Source organism: Polyergus mexicanus, unplaced genomic scaffold, assembly GCF_030449975.1.
Source record: "Polyergus mexicanus isolate NDT 795.1 unplaced genomic scaffold, iyPolMexi1.0 SCAF_2, whole genome shotgun sequence".
Taxonomy (NCBI): domain Eukaryota; kingdom Metazoa; phylum Arthropoda; class Insecta; order Hymenoptera; family Formicidae; genus Polyergus; species Polyergus mexicanus.
The window spans coordinates 4,205,509-4,219,216 of record NW_027223322.1 but is presented as its reverse complement, the minus strand read 5'-3'; the positions used below and the strand labels follow the sequence as shown (position 1 = coordinate 4,219,216).

Genomic DNA, 13,708 nt, shown 5'->3' with positions numbered 1-13,708 from the left:
TATAAAATAAAAATGATAATAAAGGTTATATAATAAAATTATTTTTCTTATACAACTTGATTCAAGATTATGACAGAAAATTATAGAAAATTGGTAATAATGATAAGAGAAAGAGAGAGAGAGAGAGAGAATATTTACGAATTAAATTTATTACTCTTCAATAAAAAAAAAAAATATTACCGCGTTTTTTAAACTAATTTTATTTCTTGACTTAACATCAAAGAGAAAAAAGAATTAATTTTTCTAATAAATAATTTAAAAAATTTGTAATTATTCTATTATAAGCACTCTCTTTGTGAAAGATCTATATAATATTTCGAGCTAAAATAATAAAATAATACGCTTAGAGAACCCGTCATATCTCGCATCTTCCTCCACGAAAAGAAGAAAACTCTATCTTTTTTACTGAACAAGGGAAAGTGTATTCAACAGATGGAAAATAATAAATAAAGCATCTAGTGAACATGTGCAAACATAATGCATTCACGCTAAGCCGCTCATCTCTACGAGCTAAGAAGATTGAAGAGAACTCGCGTCCGTCATAACTGATTTTTTCATCATCTTTCATCGTCTTCTTTCGCTCTCTTTCTCTTCTCTCTTTTTCATTTTTTCTCTTTCTTTCTTTCTCATTCTCTCTTTTTATCTCTTTCGTTATTCTGGAAGTACCACTACTGTAGATGCTTTTCCTTTTCCAATTCGACTGACAATCGTTTTATTCTTATTTTGTACGCATTACTTTTTCTTGTCTTTTTCTTCTATTCCTTCGGAAGCTTATTTTCTGGATCTGCCGATTTCGATTGGCCGTGATCCAGTCAAATCTCAAAGTCGCAGAGATTCTTTAAGAAACTTTTGCCTTTCGAAGAAAAATACTTTTCGATTTTTTTTTTTTTTTTTTTTTTTTTTTTAGATTTCCAAAGACTGCAACCCAGAAATACAATTCTCTTATCGATCGAAACTAATCCGCGATATCTCGATGCGTTAAAAGTTTCTTTACAACAATTATTTATATTTTAAATATTTTTTTTTTATCGATTAAGATTTTCGAAATATTTTATTGTTAAAATATTGATGAGGTCATGGCCCATCTATGACGTTAATATCCAAATTATTAGAAACCATCTTCTTCTCGCATTACACTCGCACCTCGTAAAAAACGGTAGATCATCGTTCCTTCCGTAATAATCCCGTTTAATTCCTGGAAAAACATCGCCAGGACTACTTCGTGTCCCATCAACGACGCAATTAGGAGAATTTCGCTCGCAAACGAGACAGGAGCGAGATATTCTCGACATCTCCACCCTTGTAACATCTGCAGCTAGTACTTGCTGCGACTAGTCAACGGAGGAGATAGTAACCTCCCGCTGTTTTTTCGATGCTTATATCCTGCGTGGATCAACCCGTTAATACGCTCCCTTTTTCCTACCTCAATTCGTTATCCCGAATGCTAATTAAAGGGTATTCCCGGCAATAGCGAGCTGAAGACAATTTTGAAGAGCAAAACTATTATTTAGGCAATTATAGAAGTAATTGAAACATCGAAATGAACTAAATAACAAAACAAATTCTCTCAATTTTGACATTATATCAAGTATATAACTTATTAATTAAAAAATCATATAAATACACGCAATGTAATAAAATAAAATAAATTTTCAACATTTTTTTATATTCTTTCTTTTTTTTTTATTTCTAAATTTTCCTCGACATTTTGCATCGACATCGGATCGGTTATCGAATATAGAAATGTATACAGCAGATTTGTGTCGTTCAAGCACGAGCATGTAAAACTTTAAGTAGATCCGCGGGCGAAGAAAGATTTATCTCGAACGAGAAATAAGAAAAAAGGAGAGGAGGCAAAAGATCCACCGGCAAAATAAAAGGAAAAAAGTTTTCAACCGTTAGTCGGCTGCATAAGTGACCGCGTGTATTCTGTGCATATCGGATAGAGAAAGAAAGAAAGAGAAAAAGAGAGAAGAACAAAAAGAGAAAAAACCAGATGCTGCCAGTCCGAGATCGGCTGATGCAAGTCCGACATGAGCTCTCGCCATGGAAAAGCAAGGAGCACGAAAGAATTCAGGGTTAGTGGAAGTGTGTAAGTATAACGAGTCTTCGTCTCGCGAATCTGAAAGAGGAGGATCGATTACTGTCACGAAGGAAGAGAAGAAAGAAGGAGAGCGTCTCGGAGAAGAGAGAGAGACAGAGCGAGCGAGAGGGAAGAGAGACATAATTGGGCCCAACGGGAATGCATGCGCCGGCTGATGCAACAATCGGGCCTCTGGCCGGCATTTCATTACCGTAGAAAGAAATGTAAGACCGGATCTCGTCTCGATCGATCTCGTGGATTCATTTAACTCTTTTCACGTTACTTAAACTTAAACGATTAATCGATCGACGTAACTCAACAAATTTTATCGCGTGTAATAACGTGTAACGTTACGAATCTAAGTACTCTTAAATAATATTCAAACATCTCTACGACCTTTTTTTCAGTACACAAGATGGCTACAGTCGTGTAGCACAAAAGTTATATTTAAATCTTTGCTATGGAATTAATGTTGTAATGATAATAATTTGATTCATGTTGTAAAATGTTATATAATTTTTTTCTTTACCTTCAACACGATATGAAGCATTAATAAGAATAGGATAGCATAGTACTATTGAATGAAACAAATTCTTATCTTCAATTTCAACTCACAAAGAGTTAACATCTGATTTTTTATCAAAATAAACGAAGCTATTGTAAATTTATTAATTATATCAAATGCATCACTTTATTTAAAATATTTTCAGTAGTAGCGAGATATCACAACGCTAACCGTATTTTTATCCTTTAAGGGAATGTAGTGCAATGTTTCCACTGACCGCGCGATCGGAGGCAGAAAAGCATGCCTGCCATTCTTCTTCGTTAGAATAGACGCGAACATGCTGAAGAAAAAGATACCACGCGAACAGATCTGCCTTTCAGGGGCGCGTAATAAAAGAGCTTGAATCGCTATTATTTGGCAAATATATATTTTTGCAAACAAGAAATAACAAAGATATACATCGAACGAATTATTATAGAACCATTGTGTTACATTACGGGATATTGTAAGATTATATAATAGCTAATTTCTCTTTGATTCAATATAGATTGAAAGAGAAATTCCAATTACTTCTGCACAAAATTTAATTAACAAAAAAAAAATCTTAAAAAAAAGTAATTTCGAGAAGAAAATATTGCGCGATAAAATCTCCTTGTAGTTGATCGAATTATTTATATATCTTCTAAATATTATCTCGTTTATCTTTTTGTTCTTAGATTCTATCATTTCGAGAGTTATTTTTCAAATTTTAGGAATGATCAAAATCCCTGCATCCGTCCCTGCCGTCTCTGTTTCCATGGCGAAGAGCCTCGTATTCCTCAAGAGTTACCCAAGGACCGTAAATCTCGCAGTAGCGGCTCGAGAACACTTTTTTCCAGCAGAAAAGGCGAGAGAACGAAAGAAAGAGATGAAAGAAGAAAGCCACGGACGCGAAGAGGATCTGATAGATAGAGCAACGGTGGGAAAGGGCCAACTCTCGCGCGAGTTTTGCCGTGAAATCAAGTAATTTCTCGGGGGACATCCATGGATCGCCATTGTCCTTCTCCTGTTCCTTCACCCCGAGAAAACGGTTATCCCGCGAACACGATGACGAAGGGCGAGTCGGTCGTCACGACACGATTGTTGGAAAAATAGCGACAGCAAGGGGAAAACTTTAACACAGGATCAACCCTCACAAGACCATAACATTGGTCCGCGGACCGCTATATAATTTTATCTCGTGTAGGCAAAAAAAAAAAAATAATAATGTAAAACAGATCAAATGATCTCACTGACTGAAAAATTTTCAGTTTTTTTTCAATTTTATCTTATTCCCAGTCATTGCGTCGTTCTTTTGGAAAGTTTCGGATTAAAATCGAAATTTCTAATATTGACCATATATTATCGATAAAGGTGATGCTTTCCCTCGGAATATTTTTCATGGCATCGTCATTTCCATAACAACCGTTTATAACCGAGTTCGGCGACAGTCAGAAGCGCTCTTTATAATTCCAGGCACGAAATTGCAACGAGAAAGTTCTTTATTTTCCTATCGGGAAATGTAGCAGGAACGAGGTCAACTCGTGCTTACACGTTCGCGAAAATCGACAAGAATTCATCGATCAAAGTCGGCATTAAAAGCTTTCGCATTCGTCACTTCGCGACTGAAGTCGTATATCGTTATATATTATACATTCATGCACGCGAGAAGCTGAAATAATAAAATAAATAAATAAATAAATAAAAACTAACATAGATTTATGTTCACAAAAACTTTCAGCGTAATTTTCAACGCTAACAAACAAATTGCGCACTTAGTGGCTCAGTAATGCCATTTTTTCTACGATCGTTAACTTGCCGCAATTATAAATTGATTTTGACAAAATAGATTAATATAAAATAGCATACATTTTTTATTTAACATTTTAATATTATCAGCGTTAATTATCATGAATAAATTTTTATTATTTAATGTATTTTTTTTTTAAATATAGTTTAAATATGAATATGGTTAAAATATATTCTGTGAATATCTATGTATGCGTGTGAACGTATTATAAATATAATTTTCTACGTACAATCGTTCGTTCTTCATTTCATCGTGAAACTACAGGCAAGATTGGTACTCGTGAATATTGCGGGCAATATTCGCGAGAGATTAATTCTGCGTGAAAAGTCCGAGAATTTTCCATAGCAAACGCATGAAAAAATTAGAAATCCCGGACGTGGCAATTCTCTGTAGCAATACTACTGAAATAACGGAATTACGACAGGTGCGGAGAAATGAAAGCAGCAAATGTAGTAATCCAGTCCGTTTGTATGATCTCTCGTGGAAAATCTTGCAAGAAGCGCGAAAAGCTCCATGCGCGTGATTCATAATCGAGCGCTCTCCACTTTTTCATTCGCGAGCTTACGAGTGAAAATACGTCGTCGACTGAACAATTTGCCGGACAATTGGCGAAAGTTATTTCGCGAATAAAGAGACAAAGAATAATACTTTATGAAGGATATGAAAGATCCACACAAAATTTCGGCCAAAGGATGAGAGCTCGTTATATATCATGAGCCCGGAAACAGCTCGTTTTATTACCGATATGTTCAAAAAGCGAAATCCAAAATAGATAGTAAGAAGTTAAAAGAAATTAATGCTGAAATACTTGATCAAAAATGACGCAAGTTATTCGAACTCATTACTTTCAAATATAATAATTTTAATAATTTAATAATTTTAATATATCTTAATTTTATAATAATTTAATATTTAATAATTACATTATTAATTATTATATTATATATAATCGCAAATAATAAGTTATACGAATTTAATATTTTATAGTAATCTTGAAATATCGGAAAAAGAAAGAGAGAGAGAGAGAGAGAGAGAACAATATGTTTTTCTAATAATGAAGAAAGAAAGATAGAGAAGGAACAATATATTTTCCTAATAACACAACTCTTGATATTTTATAATTTTAATTTTAATTTTGATATTGATTAAATTAAATTTCAAAATTAAAAAATTTATTTCTTATTCATTCATTTTATTACAATTTTATTTACTAGCCAAACTTAAATCAATTAGCAAAATTCTTTAACTTCAATTTTTAAATAGAACTTCATAATTAAAATTTTATCTTAAATTTTATTAAGGTGGAACGATCATCCTCAAATTTTTCAAAACGTTATACTGTGAGTTCTATCTTTTTTTTCTGTTCGTTCTTTCTTCATTTCCAGATCCGTTTAAAAAAACCGATTTAATTTCTTTTCCGCAGCTTGAAGAATGTCGCTTATGCACTTTCAAATGTGCCAACATTAAATTAAATTTGCCGATATATTCCACGTTCTTGTATAATATCATTATTCGAATATATAGTGTGTAATACATACTAATTTCTTCCGCTGTCTCCTCTTTTTTGGTTCACCGCGATACTAACGAGACCGATGGATATAACGGCGCATATTGAATAATCGGCAATTTCGCGTATTAACGAAAATTTCCGAGAGTTCTCGTACGAGTATAATTGCTCGTTTTATTAATATCGAACATTATACACGTCAAGGATTTATTTATTATCTAACGAATGTCATAAAATTCTGTTAAACTTTCGGAAGTCGCTTTAAATTACATAGTACTCCAATTTTTAAGAATATTTGTCAGATATGAGAAAAAATTGAGAAAATACGAGAAAAAATTAGAATATTTATTCAACTAATAATATTATTCAATATATGATTAAATAATATTATTAAATAATATTATAAATAATGATATTAATGACTTCTCATTCATATTTGTTATAATTTCGACGCTATATTCCGTCGAAATATGGCTTCTCGAGATTTTATGCTTCTTCGTGTGAAAATACATTTTTGATATTATTATTTCTATTTCCTCATCTATTTCCTGATTTTCTCTCTAGATCTTTTTAGTGTAAGTTAAAATGTTACATTATTACTTTGTATCAGTTAAAACGATGCTAAATAAAAGTTTAACTGATATCCGGCAGAACTTTGTACAGAGGCGGATTAAACTAGAAATTGATAAAATATAATATGCGTAGAAAGAGAGAGAGAAAGAGAGAGAGAGAGCGATTAAATAACTTGTGCTAATTCGTCTGGTCAGTCTCGCGACCTACATCTTTAGACGTATGTTTCGTGGAATGACTTTCGCAATTCAACGCGATAGAAAAACGTAAATATTGTACGACGCAAATCTGTCTAAACCCTTTGTAATCGATTTTGTAATACAAAGCTGCGTATATATTGAACTTGACGCCGCGCGATTTCAGCAACTGTATCAACGGATTGTGAAGCCTTCGGGAGTTTCGCTCATAGACGAACAAAGATCAACCGCGATTCTTTATTACGCGAACGTTATCGGTGAGATATACGTATATGTAAATTACATAACGTTGCGACATAACGATGAACTGTGCCATCATTCGAATCGAATTAATTGCGGAATTTGCATATAAATGTATATTCGAAATATCAAATGAGTCTTTTATATAAAACAGAGTTTAAAATATAACATATTCTAAAATAATCTATATAATTTAAATGTAAATCAGTAATCAACCAGGATTTAAAAAAGATCTTGATCTTTATATATATATATATATATATATATATATATATATATATATATATATATATATATAAATTACTGATTTACATTTAAATTATGTAAATTATTTTAGAACATGTTATATTTTAAACTCTGTTTTATACAAAAGACTCATTTAGTATATATATTTAAATTATACGAAATATACTTAAACCTAATCTCATAGAAAAGATTTATTTATCGTCATTAAACATGCGAATAGAAAATGATTTTTTTTCATAGAAATTTAATTTAAAATAATCTCAGATAATATTATACACAAAATATATGTAAATTATATAAGTTTGAGAAATATTTTGAACTCTTAATTTGACGGTATCTATTCTTTTCTAGGAATATACGAAAAAGGAAATATGCATGTAAATCGCATAAACTTATACAGTACAATCAATTAATTAATATAAAATAAATTAGTAATATATTAATAAAATATGAGCACGAAAATTATAATTTATAAAATATAATGTTAAATGAAAAATTATAATGACCCATTATCGTTTACCGTTTATACCATTAAATTACAATGTATTAACGTGTATCATTTAACATGCCACGATGCGTATTGTTTTTTCGAATTTAAAAGTCGCCCCAATAATATTTTGCAGTCTAATTGACGCGCAGATACAGTGATAGGCGGATGCAAGAGGCGGATATAAATTGCACAATTTCGCGGCACGGGCACGACGAAGTACACCATTATTTATCGTTAGTATGAAATAAAATCACCTTGTCGTCTGTGAAACGCGGCGAGCGAATAAACTCGGCTTCTGTCCGTTATCTATGTAACGTGTACAATCTGGCGTGCACAAGAGCGATATGAATCTTTCTTGCCTCGAACGAAGAAAAGCTGCTGTCGTAAACGCACTCGCGCTATTACCTTCACTCGTGAAGATGTGAAAAATTGATCGGTTCGAGCTTTCGGAAAAAAATTGGCGCGATCTAACGAGAAAATTAGACACTCGAGATGAATCATTTTTCTCAGCGCCGTTACTGATCTAGAATTCTCTTAGGCAATATGTTACAGACTTTTCATATTTTTTGTAAATCAAGATCGTTTTCTCAACATTGCGATAATTTAATTCCTTATAGTGTAAATATAATTTTTAAAAAAATAATGCAAAAAATATCAGGAATTTTGGAAAGGAAAGAAAATGGATTTATTTAATGCAATAAAGTTAAAATTTTGTAGCTCTTTATAGACTTTCAAGAAGAATTAAATAGTTGACAGTTCAATTTTTTTTTTTTTTTTTTTTAATAAAAATTAACAAAATTGCTAGAAAAGGAAGAATTATCTAAGGAAAAGCAAATACTGAAAAATATAACCGAACAAAAATACGGCGGAATATACAATGAATTGTAATGTACTTCCGTACACCTCGACGGCGAAGAATAAAAAGATTAAGGTTAACGATACCGAGATGTGCATGAAACCTCAATTTCGTCGGTAAATCCTTCTTCGCGGCGAGAAACCGAAGAAAGCTCTCTACTGCAGCCCAAAAAAATCGAGCAAAATGTACGATCGGAGGATTTGAAATTTTCCAGCCACGACTGGCTGTTGTACCCCTAAACATTTACAACCTCTAAGCTGTCTGCGCTGAACTTTTCCACGGACGTGACTTCGGATTTCATCGCCGTTTCCATCCGCTATACTCGCGATGCTATCTCCATACAGGACGGAAAAGTTCAAAACCTCAAGTTTACAGAAGATTTCAGTGAAAAGAAAATATAAACCACAAACATAAACTAATCGATGACATTGACATAAATAATATTTTTTAATAAATTCGATTTTTAAATAAATTTTAAAATTTAAGAAGTTTGATTTTTTTTCATTTAATTAAAAACAGATTCAATCTCTTTCAGTAATTTAAAATTGAAAATTATCTCTCTCTCTCTCTCTTTCTCTCTCTTTCTCTACCTCTCTTGATAATTTTAAAATTTATTTAAAAAATTTATATGCCACATCAATTTATACATTTTTATTCAAATTTTTATTTTCCTCTCACTCAAATTCAATGCGTCAAAGGCCGATTTACAGGAACGACTTTCATAGTAAACGATTCTTTTCTTCATTTCCTTCTTTCTGCTTCCAATTCATGAATTGATATAAATTGTTCCTCTACGATCATATTGAATTTAATTAATTATACTTTCAAGCATAATCAATAGAATTTTCATTAATTGGCACTTTATCCTTCTCCCCATCCTATCTTTATTTATCAATGAAATTTAATTAAACATGGATAATGCTCATGCATTATCTTTTATTGATTTTAGTTTATCCTCACTAATATTTTATATGTATATATATATAGATATTGAAAATATTAAACGTTCTCTCCATACTCATTTATAACACAATCGATCTTTGTAAAAATACGCATACATTAATTAATTATTTCTTATGACTGATGTTACTTTTTTGTTACTACTATTACTTTTTGCTACTACTGTTTACTACTCTTTTACTGCCGTAATGATCGGGACCCTTTTCGAGGATAAAAAATGAATTTTCGTCGCATCACAGCAGATACACAACGCACGCCACATACACTGATACATCACGGTTGGCCGAAAAGGACGGAAATTTAGCCAACAACATGATGGACGCGCGCGTTCTCGCTCATGTATTTGAATAAACGTCGACACCAGATGATGTAAACCCGCGAGTTTGCATATGTGCGAGCTGTAAATTTATCGGTCGGTACACCGAGCATGCGCTACGGCGCATCGTTGACATTATGTCACAAGAAAAATGGAGGCATATCCTATAATCAGAGCGAAACTTGTGCGATTTGAGAAAATGGCGAAAAGGGACGACGAGAAAATAAACCGAAGTATAGCGAGATTTTTCCGGGCGACGCGTCGCAACGCATTTGAATTGGTAATTTAAAAAAAAAAAATGTCTCCGTGTTTTCTTTTGCACTTTTTATGTCTTCTAATTTTTAGAAACTCACTCTCTCTATATATCTCAGAAAATCATATATTATTCTATATGCCAATATATTGATAATAGTATTGTAACATAATAATCATATAAAAATAATAATAATTCGTTAATAAACTTACAACACAACGTGATAAGTCTTTTGTTGATCGAGAGAAATAAAAAAGTGTCATGGGAGAATAGAAATATAGATAGAATCTTTACTATGTTACATACCACTACATATTTCGCATTAAGAAATATTTACTTTCTCAACTTTCTAGAAAAGATATGTGTTTTAGCATCTGAAAAGTTTCAAGAGTATGCAGAATCATGACAAAATAATTTATAAAAATAATTAGCAATATTTTTTGTTAAAAAAAAAAAAAAAAGAAGATATCGATATTGAAGTATTTGATACAACGCTCGCAAATTCATAAACGACACCGACATCATCAAATCAAGTGCGAGTAAGATTACGATCGACGAACCACGGTAAAGTGAAAACTGCTCATGACTTTATTATGTAAAGCTATCGGGGAGATGAAAATTACATGGTGCAGAGAAACTACAACGTAGGAAACTACGCAACGCACGAAAAAGTCGAATGTATAATCGTTTCGTGAAGCATAAAACAAGAAAAAAAAATAAAAGAAAAAATATATAGAAAGAAATCGACGGACGTCTAACGGTTGTTAGTGAAAGGAAATTGCACACGATAAAGACGTATAATTAAGATGCCGTAGCGTATATTAGATCGAAATGAAAAAAAGCCCGCTTAGAGAACGCTGACACGCTGTTTCCAGTCGATTCTGTTGATCTCAAACATATTTCTCGATTAACTCTTTGTAGCAAGGATTATTGAATTTCTCCGCGTCAATGAATGCAATAATTTATTGCAAATAAGTCATCTTCGTCTCAAGAAAGAACAGATACGTTTGTATTATACTTAATTAAGTTCTTTCATTCATTGTTTTATTAAATTCATTTATTACTAAAGATATGTGAATTAAAATTCTTAGTCTAATGTATTATCGCGATTACAGAGATGTGATCTTAAATTTATTTTCTTTCTAAATCAATTGAAAAATACAGGGTTATATTAAAATTATTATGGATAAAAATATTAATGTTTTTATTAAATGATCTTATCAGTTTTCCTCGAATAAAATCGATATTTTCGCGAGAATATTTCGATTTTACGGTCGTAATGGCTGCAAAATTCACGTTCATGTTCGTATTTATTATTTTTCAAGCATCGCATCGTAAAAATGTAGCGGAACGTGTATTACGATGAATTCCAACATTCCGCGATAAATATTGACCGATATTTATTCCGAACGCGACAACACCAGTTGCCAGTCGTCATAAAATGGGATGCGCGCACCAACGCGCATTATGCTTGCGTCTTTACAACGCACGACTTCAATATTTCATCGCATCCGATACCGGCATCACTTGTCCCACGGTAAAGTGGAACAATGTAATAAAAAAAATCGAGGCAAGAAAATTGCGCGATATTCTTGCGCTTAAAATTACGGCTACAAAACATGCCGAGGCAATAATATGGCAATATTTAATATGGTAACTTTCTGGTAATATTTTTTTTAACGCGCCAAGACTAAATTAAAGGTTTGATAATTTTTGCTCTTTGTTCATTGAATAATAAAACAAAATTCCAGTATCAAAGAATTGTTTAAAAATACTCAATTTATACGAATAATTTCAAGACGTTTAGAATACATTACAACGTATTAATTGATTGGCTGCAATAATTATCTTAAATCATTGTGTGTTAATTAATTAAATAATATTAAAAATATTTACACATGATGACAATGATTAATTGTCAGTTCTAATCAGCTCACATTGTACATTAATCAACAATTATTGATTACTCGATAATCATAATATTGAATTACTCAATTGTATTCATTAAAGTAATAAGATAAATTAATTTAATATATTTTGCCCAATTATTTCAAATTAACGCGTGTCTTCGAAGTAACGCCGTTACACGCTGATCCGCGCACGACAATTAGCAGAGAAAATCGCATCACTCGGGACTATTTCATTTGGCAACAGCTAATGAGCGTATCGTCGCGCAAATTGCACCGCGAATGCTGATTCGCTGTCTCCTGAAGAAATGACACGTCCCGATGGATTCGAAACTATGTTAAGACGAAGACATCGGAGCTTCGAATCGAAGCGCGCGTCCTTAAAGGTCGTCGTCGCTTCGTCGCCCTCTGAGAATCTCTCCTGGTCGGGACGAAATTCGATTACGAACGACTTTAGTCGAAGAAATGTGCTACTTAGCGACAGACATGAACCGAGGAAATGGCGCGGCGCACTGTATCGAGAATGTCGTGCAACGAATAAGAGAGCGAATGCGCACAACGTGCACATATAAACTTCGAACTATAACTTTTATTAGCTGAATAAAGATAAACGCGACTCTTTAAAGCTTTGAAATAAAACTAAAGAAATTTCTATGAGATTATAAAATAAATGAAATATATATATCTCGTGCCATAAAAAATATGTAATAAATGACAAATAGAAATAAATTTCCGAGCATAATTTTTCATCGATCGAAAGAAAATAGATATGATTATATAAAGCATCAGGATAATAAAAATTTGAAATTATTATAATTTTAGCATCTTCGATTTATATGAAAATTTATATGAAAAAGATTACAACAGTTCAAATCCTATCGAATGAACAGAATTACATATTATCATGCATGAGATATTGAGATGATTAGTTTTTAGATTAAAATAAATTTCCATAATATCAAAGAGAATATATAACATAAATTTATATAAAAACTGACTGGGTAAAATAAAATTACAATCAGATAAGAAGATAATTAAATGAATATAAATATAGAATATGAAATTATATGAAATCATGCAAAAACTATATGTAAGATGTACGATTCGTAAGGAGAGACTTACTTTTATGGCGGGAGAATCTACGAAGTTTCTTAAAGAATGGCATGTTTCCTCGCAATGTTGGACGTCCTCGTCGTCGTTTTATCAATTTCAGCGGCTACGTCCGTCGTTCAAATAGTCCCGATGTACGAATGAGCGCTATTTACTGAACTACGTTCACCGATTGACGAGATCGCAAGGAATGAATGAAAGACGACGAAAGCCCGTGTGTTGCTTGGTGCGCGTACAACGCATGTGTGCATCGCACGCTCTCGCAAAGTTTACTACTTCTCCCCAACGGCAGGCTTATATGCGTTACGTCATATTTTTGCTTATCCCCTCCCCTATCACGCCGCGATCTCGATCGACATTCGCTACAAGCGTACTTTGTACCGAGGATGATACAATATTAATCGGATATTTCAACGTTGATAATTATTTTTATAATTTTTTACCAAAAATAAACTTCGTTTAAGATCAAAGAACTTTATTTAAGATTAAAGATTCCGGAATTGTGAGAATAACCAGATTCGCTTATTCGGGATTTTTATATTATTTTATTTTTAAGAGAGAAAGTATACCATATACAGAATTATAAATTTTATATAAAAGTCTTTCTATAATAGCCTCTCTTTAATCTAAATTATTTAAA

At 32.3% G+C, this 13,708-nt stretch overlaps 1 protein-coding gene across 1 annotated transcript in view; it reads right to left on the bottom strand.

Moving 5' to 3' along the window:
• LOC138944671 (low density lipoprotein receptor adapter protein 1) overlaps positions 1–13,324 on the bottom strand; it is a 67,950-nt gene extending 54,626 nt beyond the window's left edge. The window contains exon 1 of the mRNA XM_070315520.1: positions 13,081–13,324. Within this exon, the coding sequence (XP_070171621.1) occupies positions 13,081–13,123 (43 nt within the window). The 5' untranslated portion in view covers positions 13,124–13,324. The remainder of the gene's footprint in view (positions 1–13,080) is intronic.
• Positions 13,325–13,708: the final 384 nt, after the last annotated feature.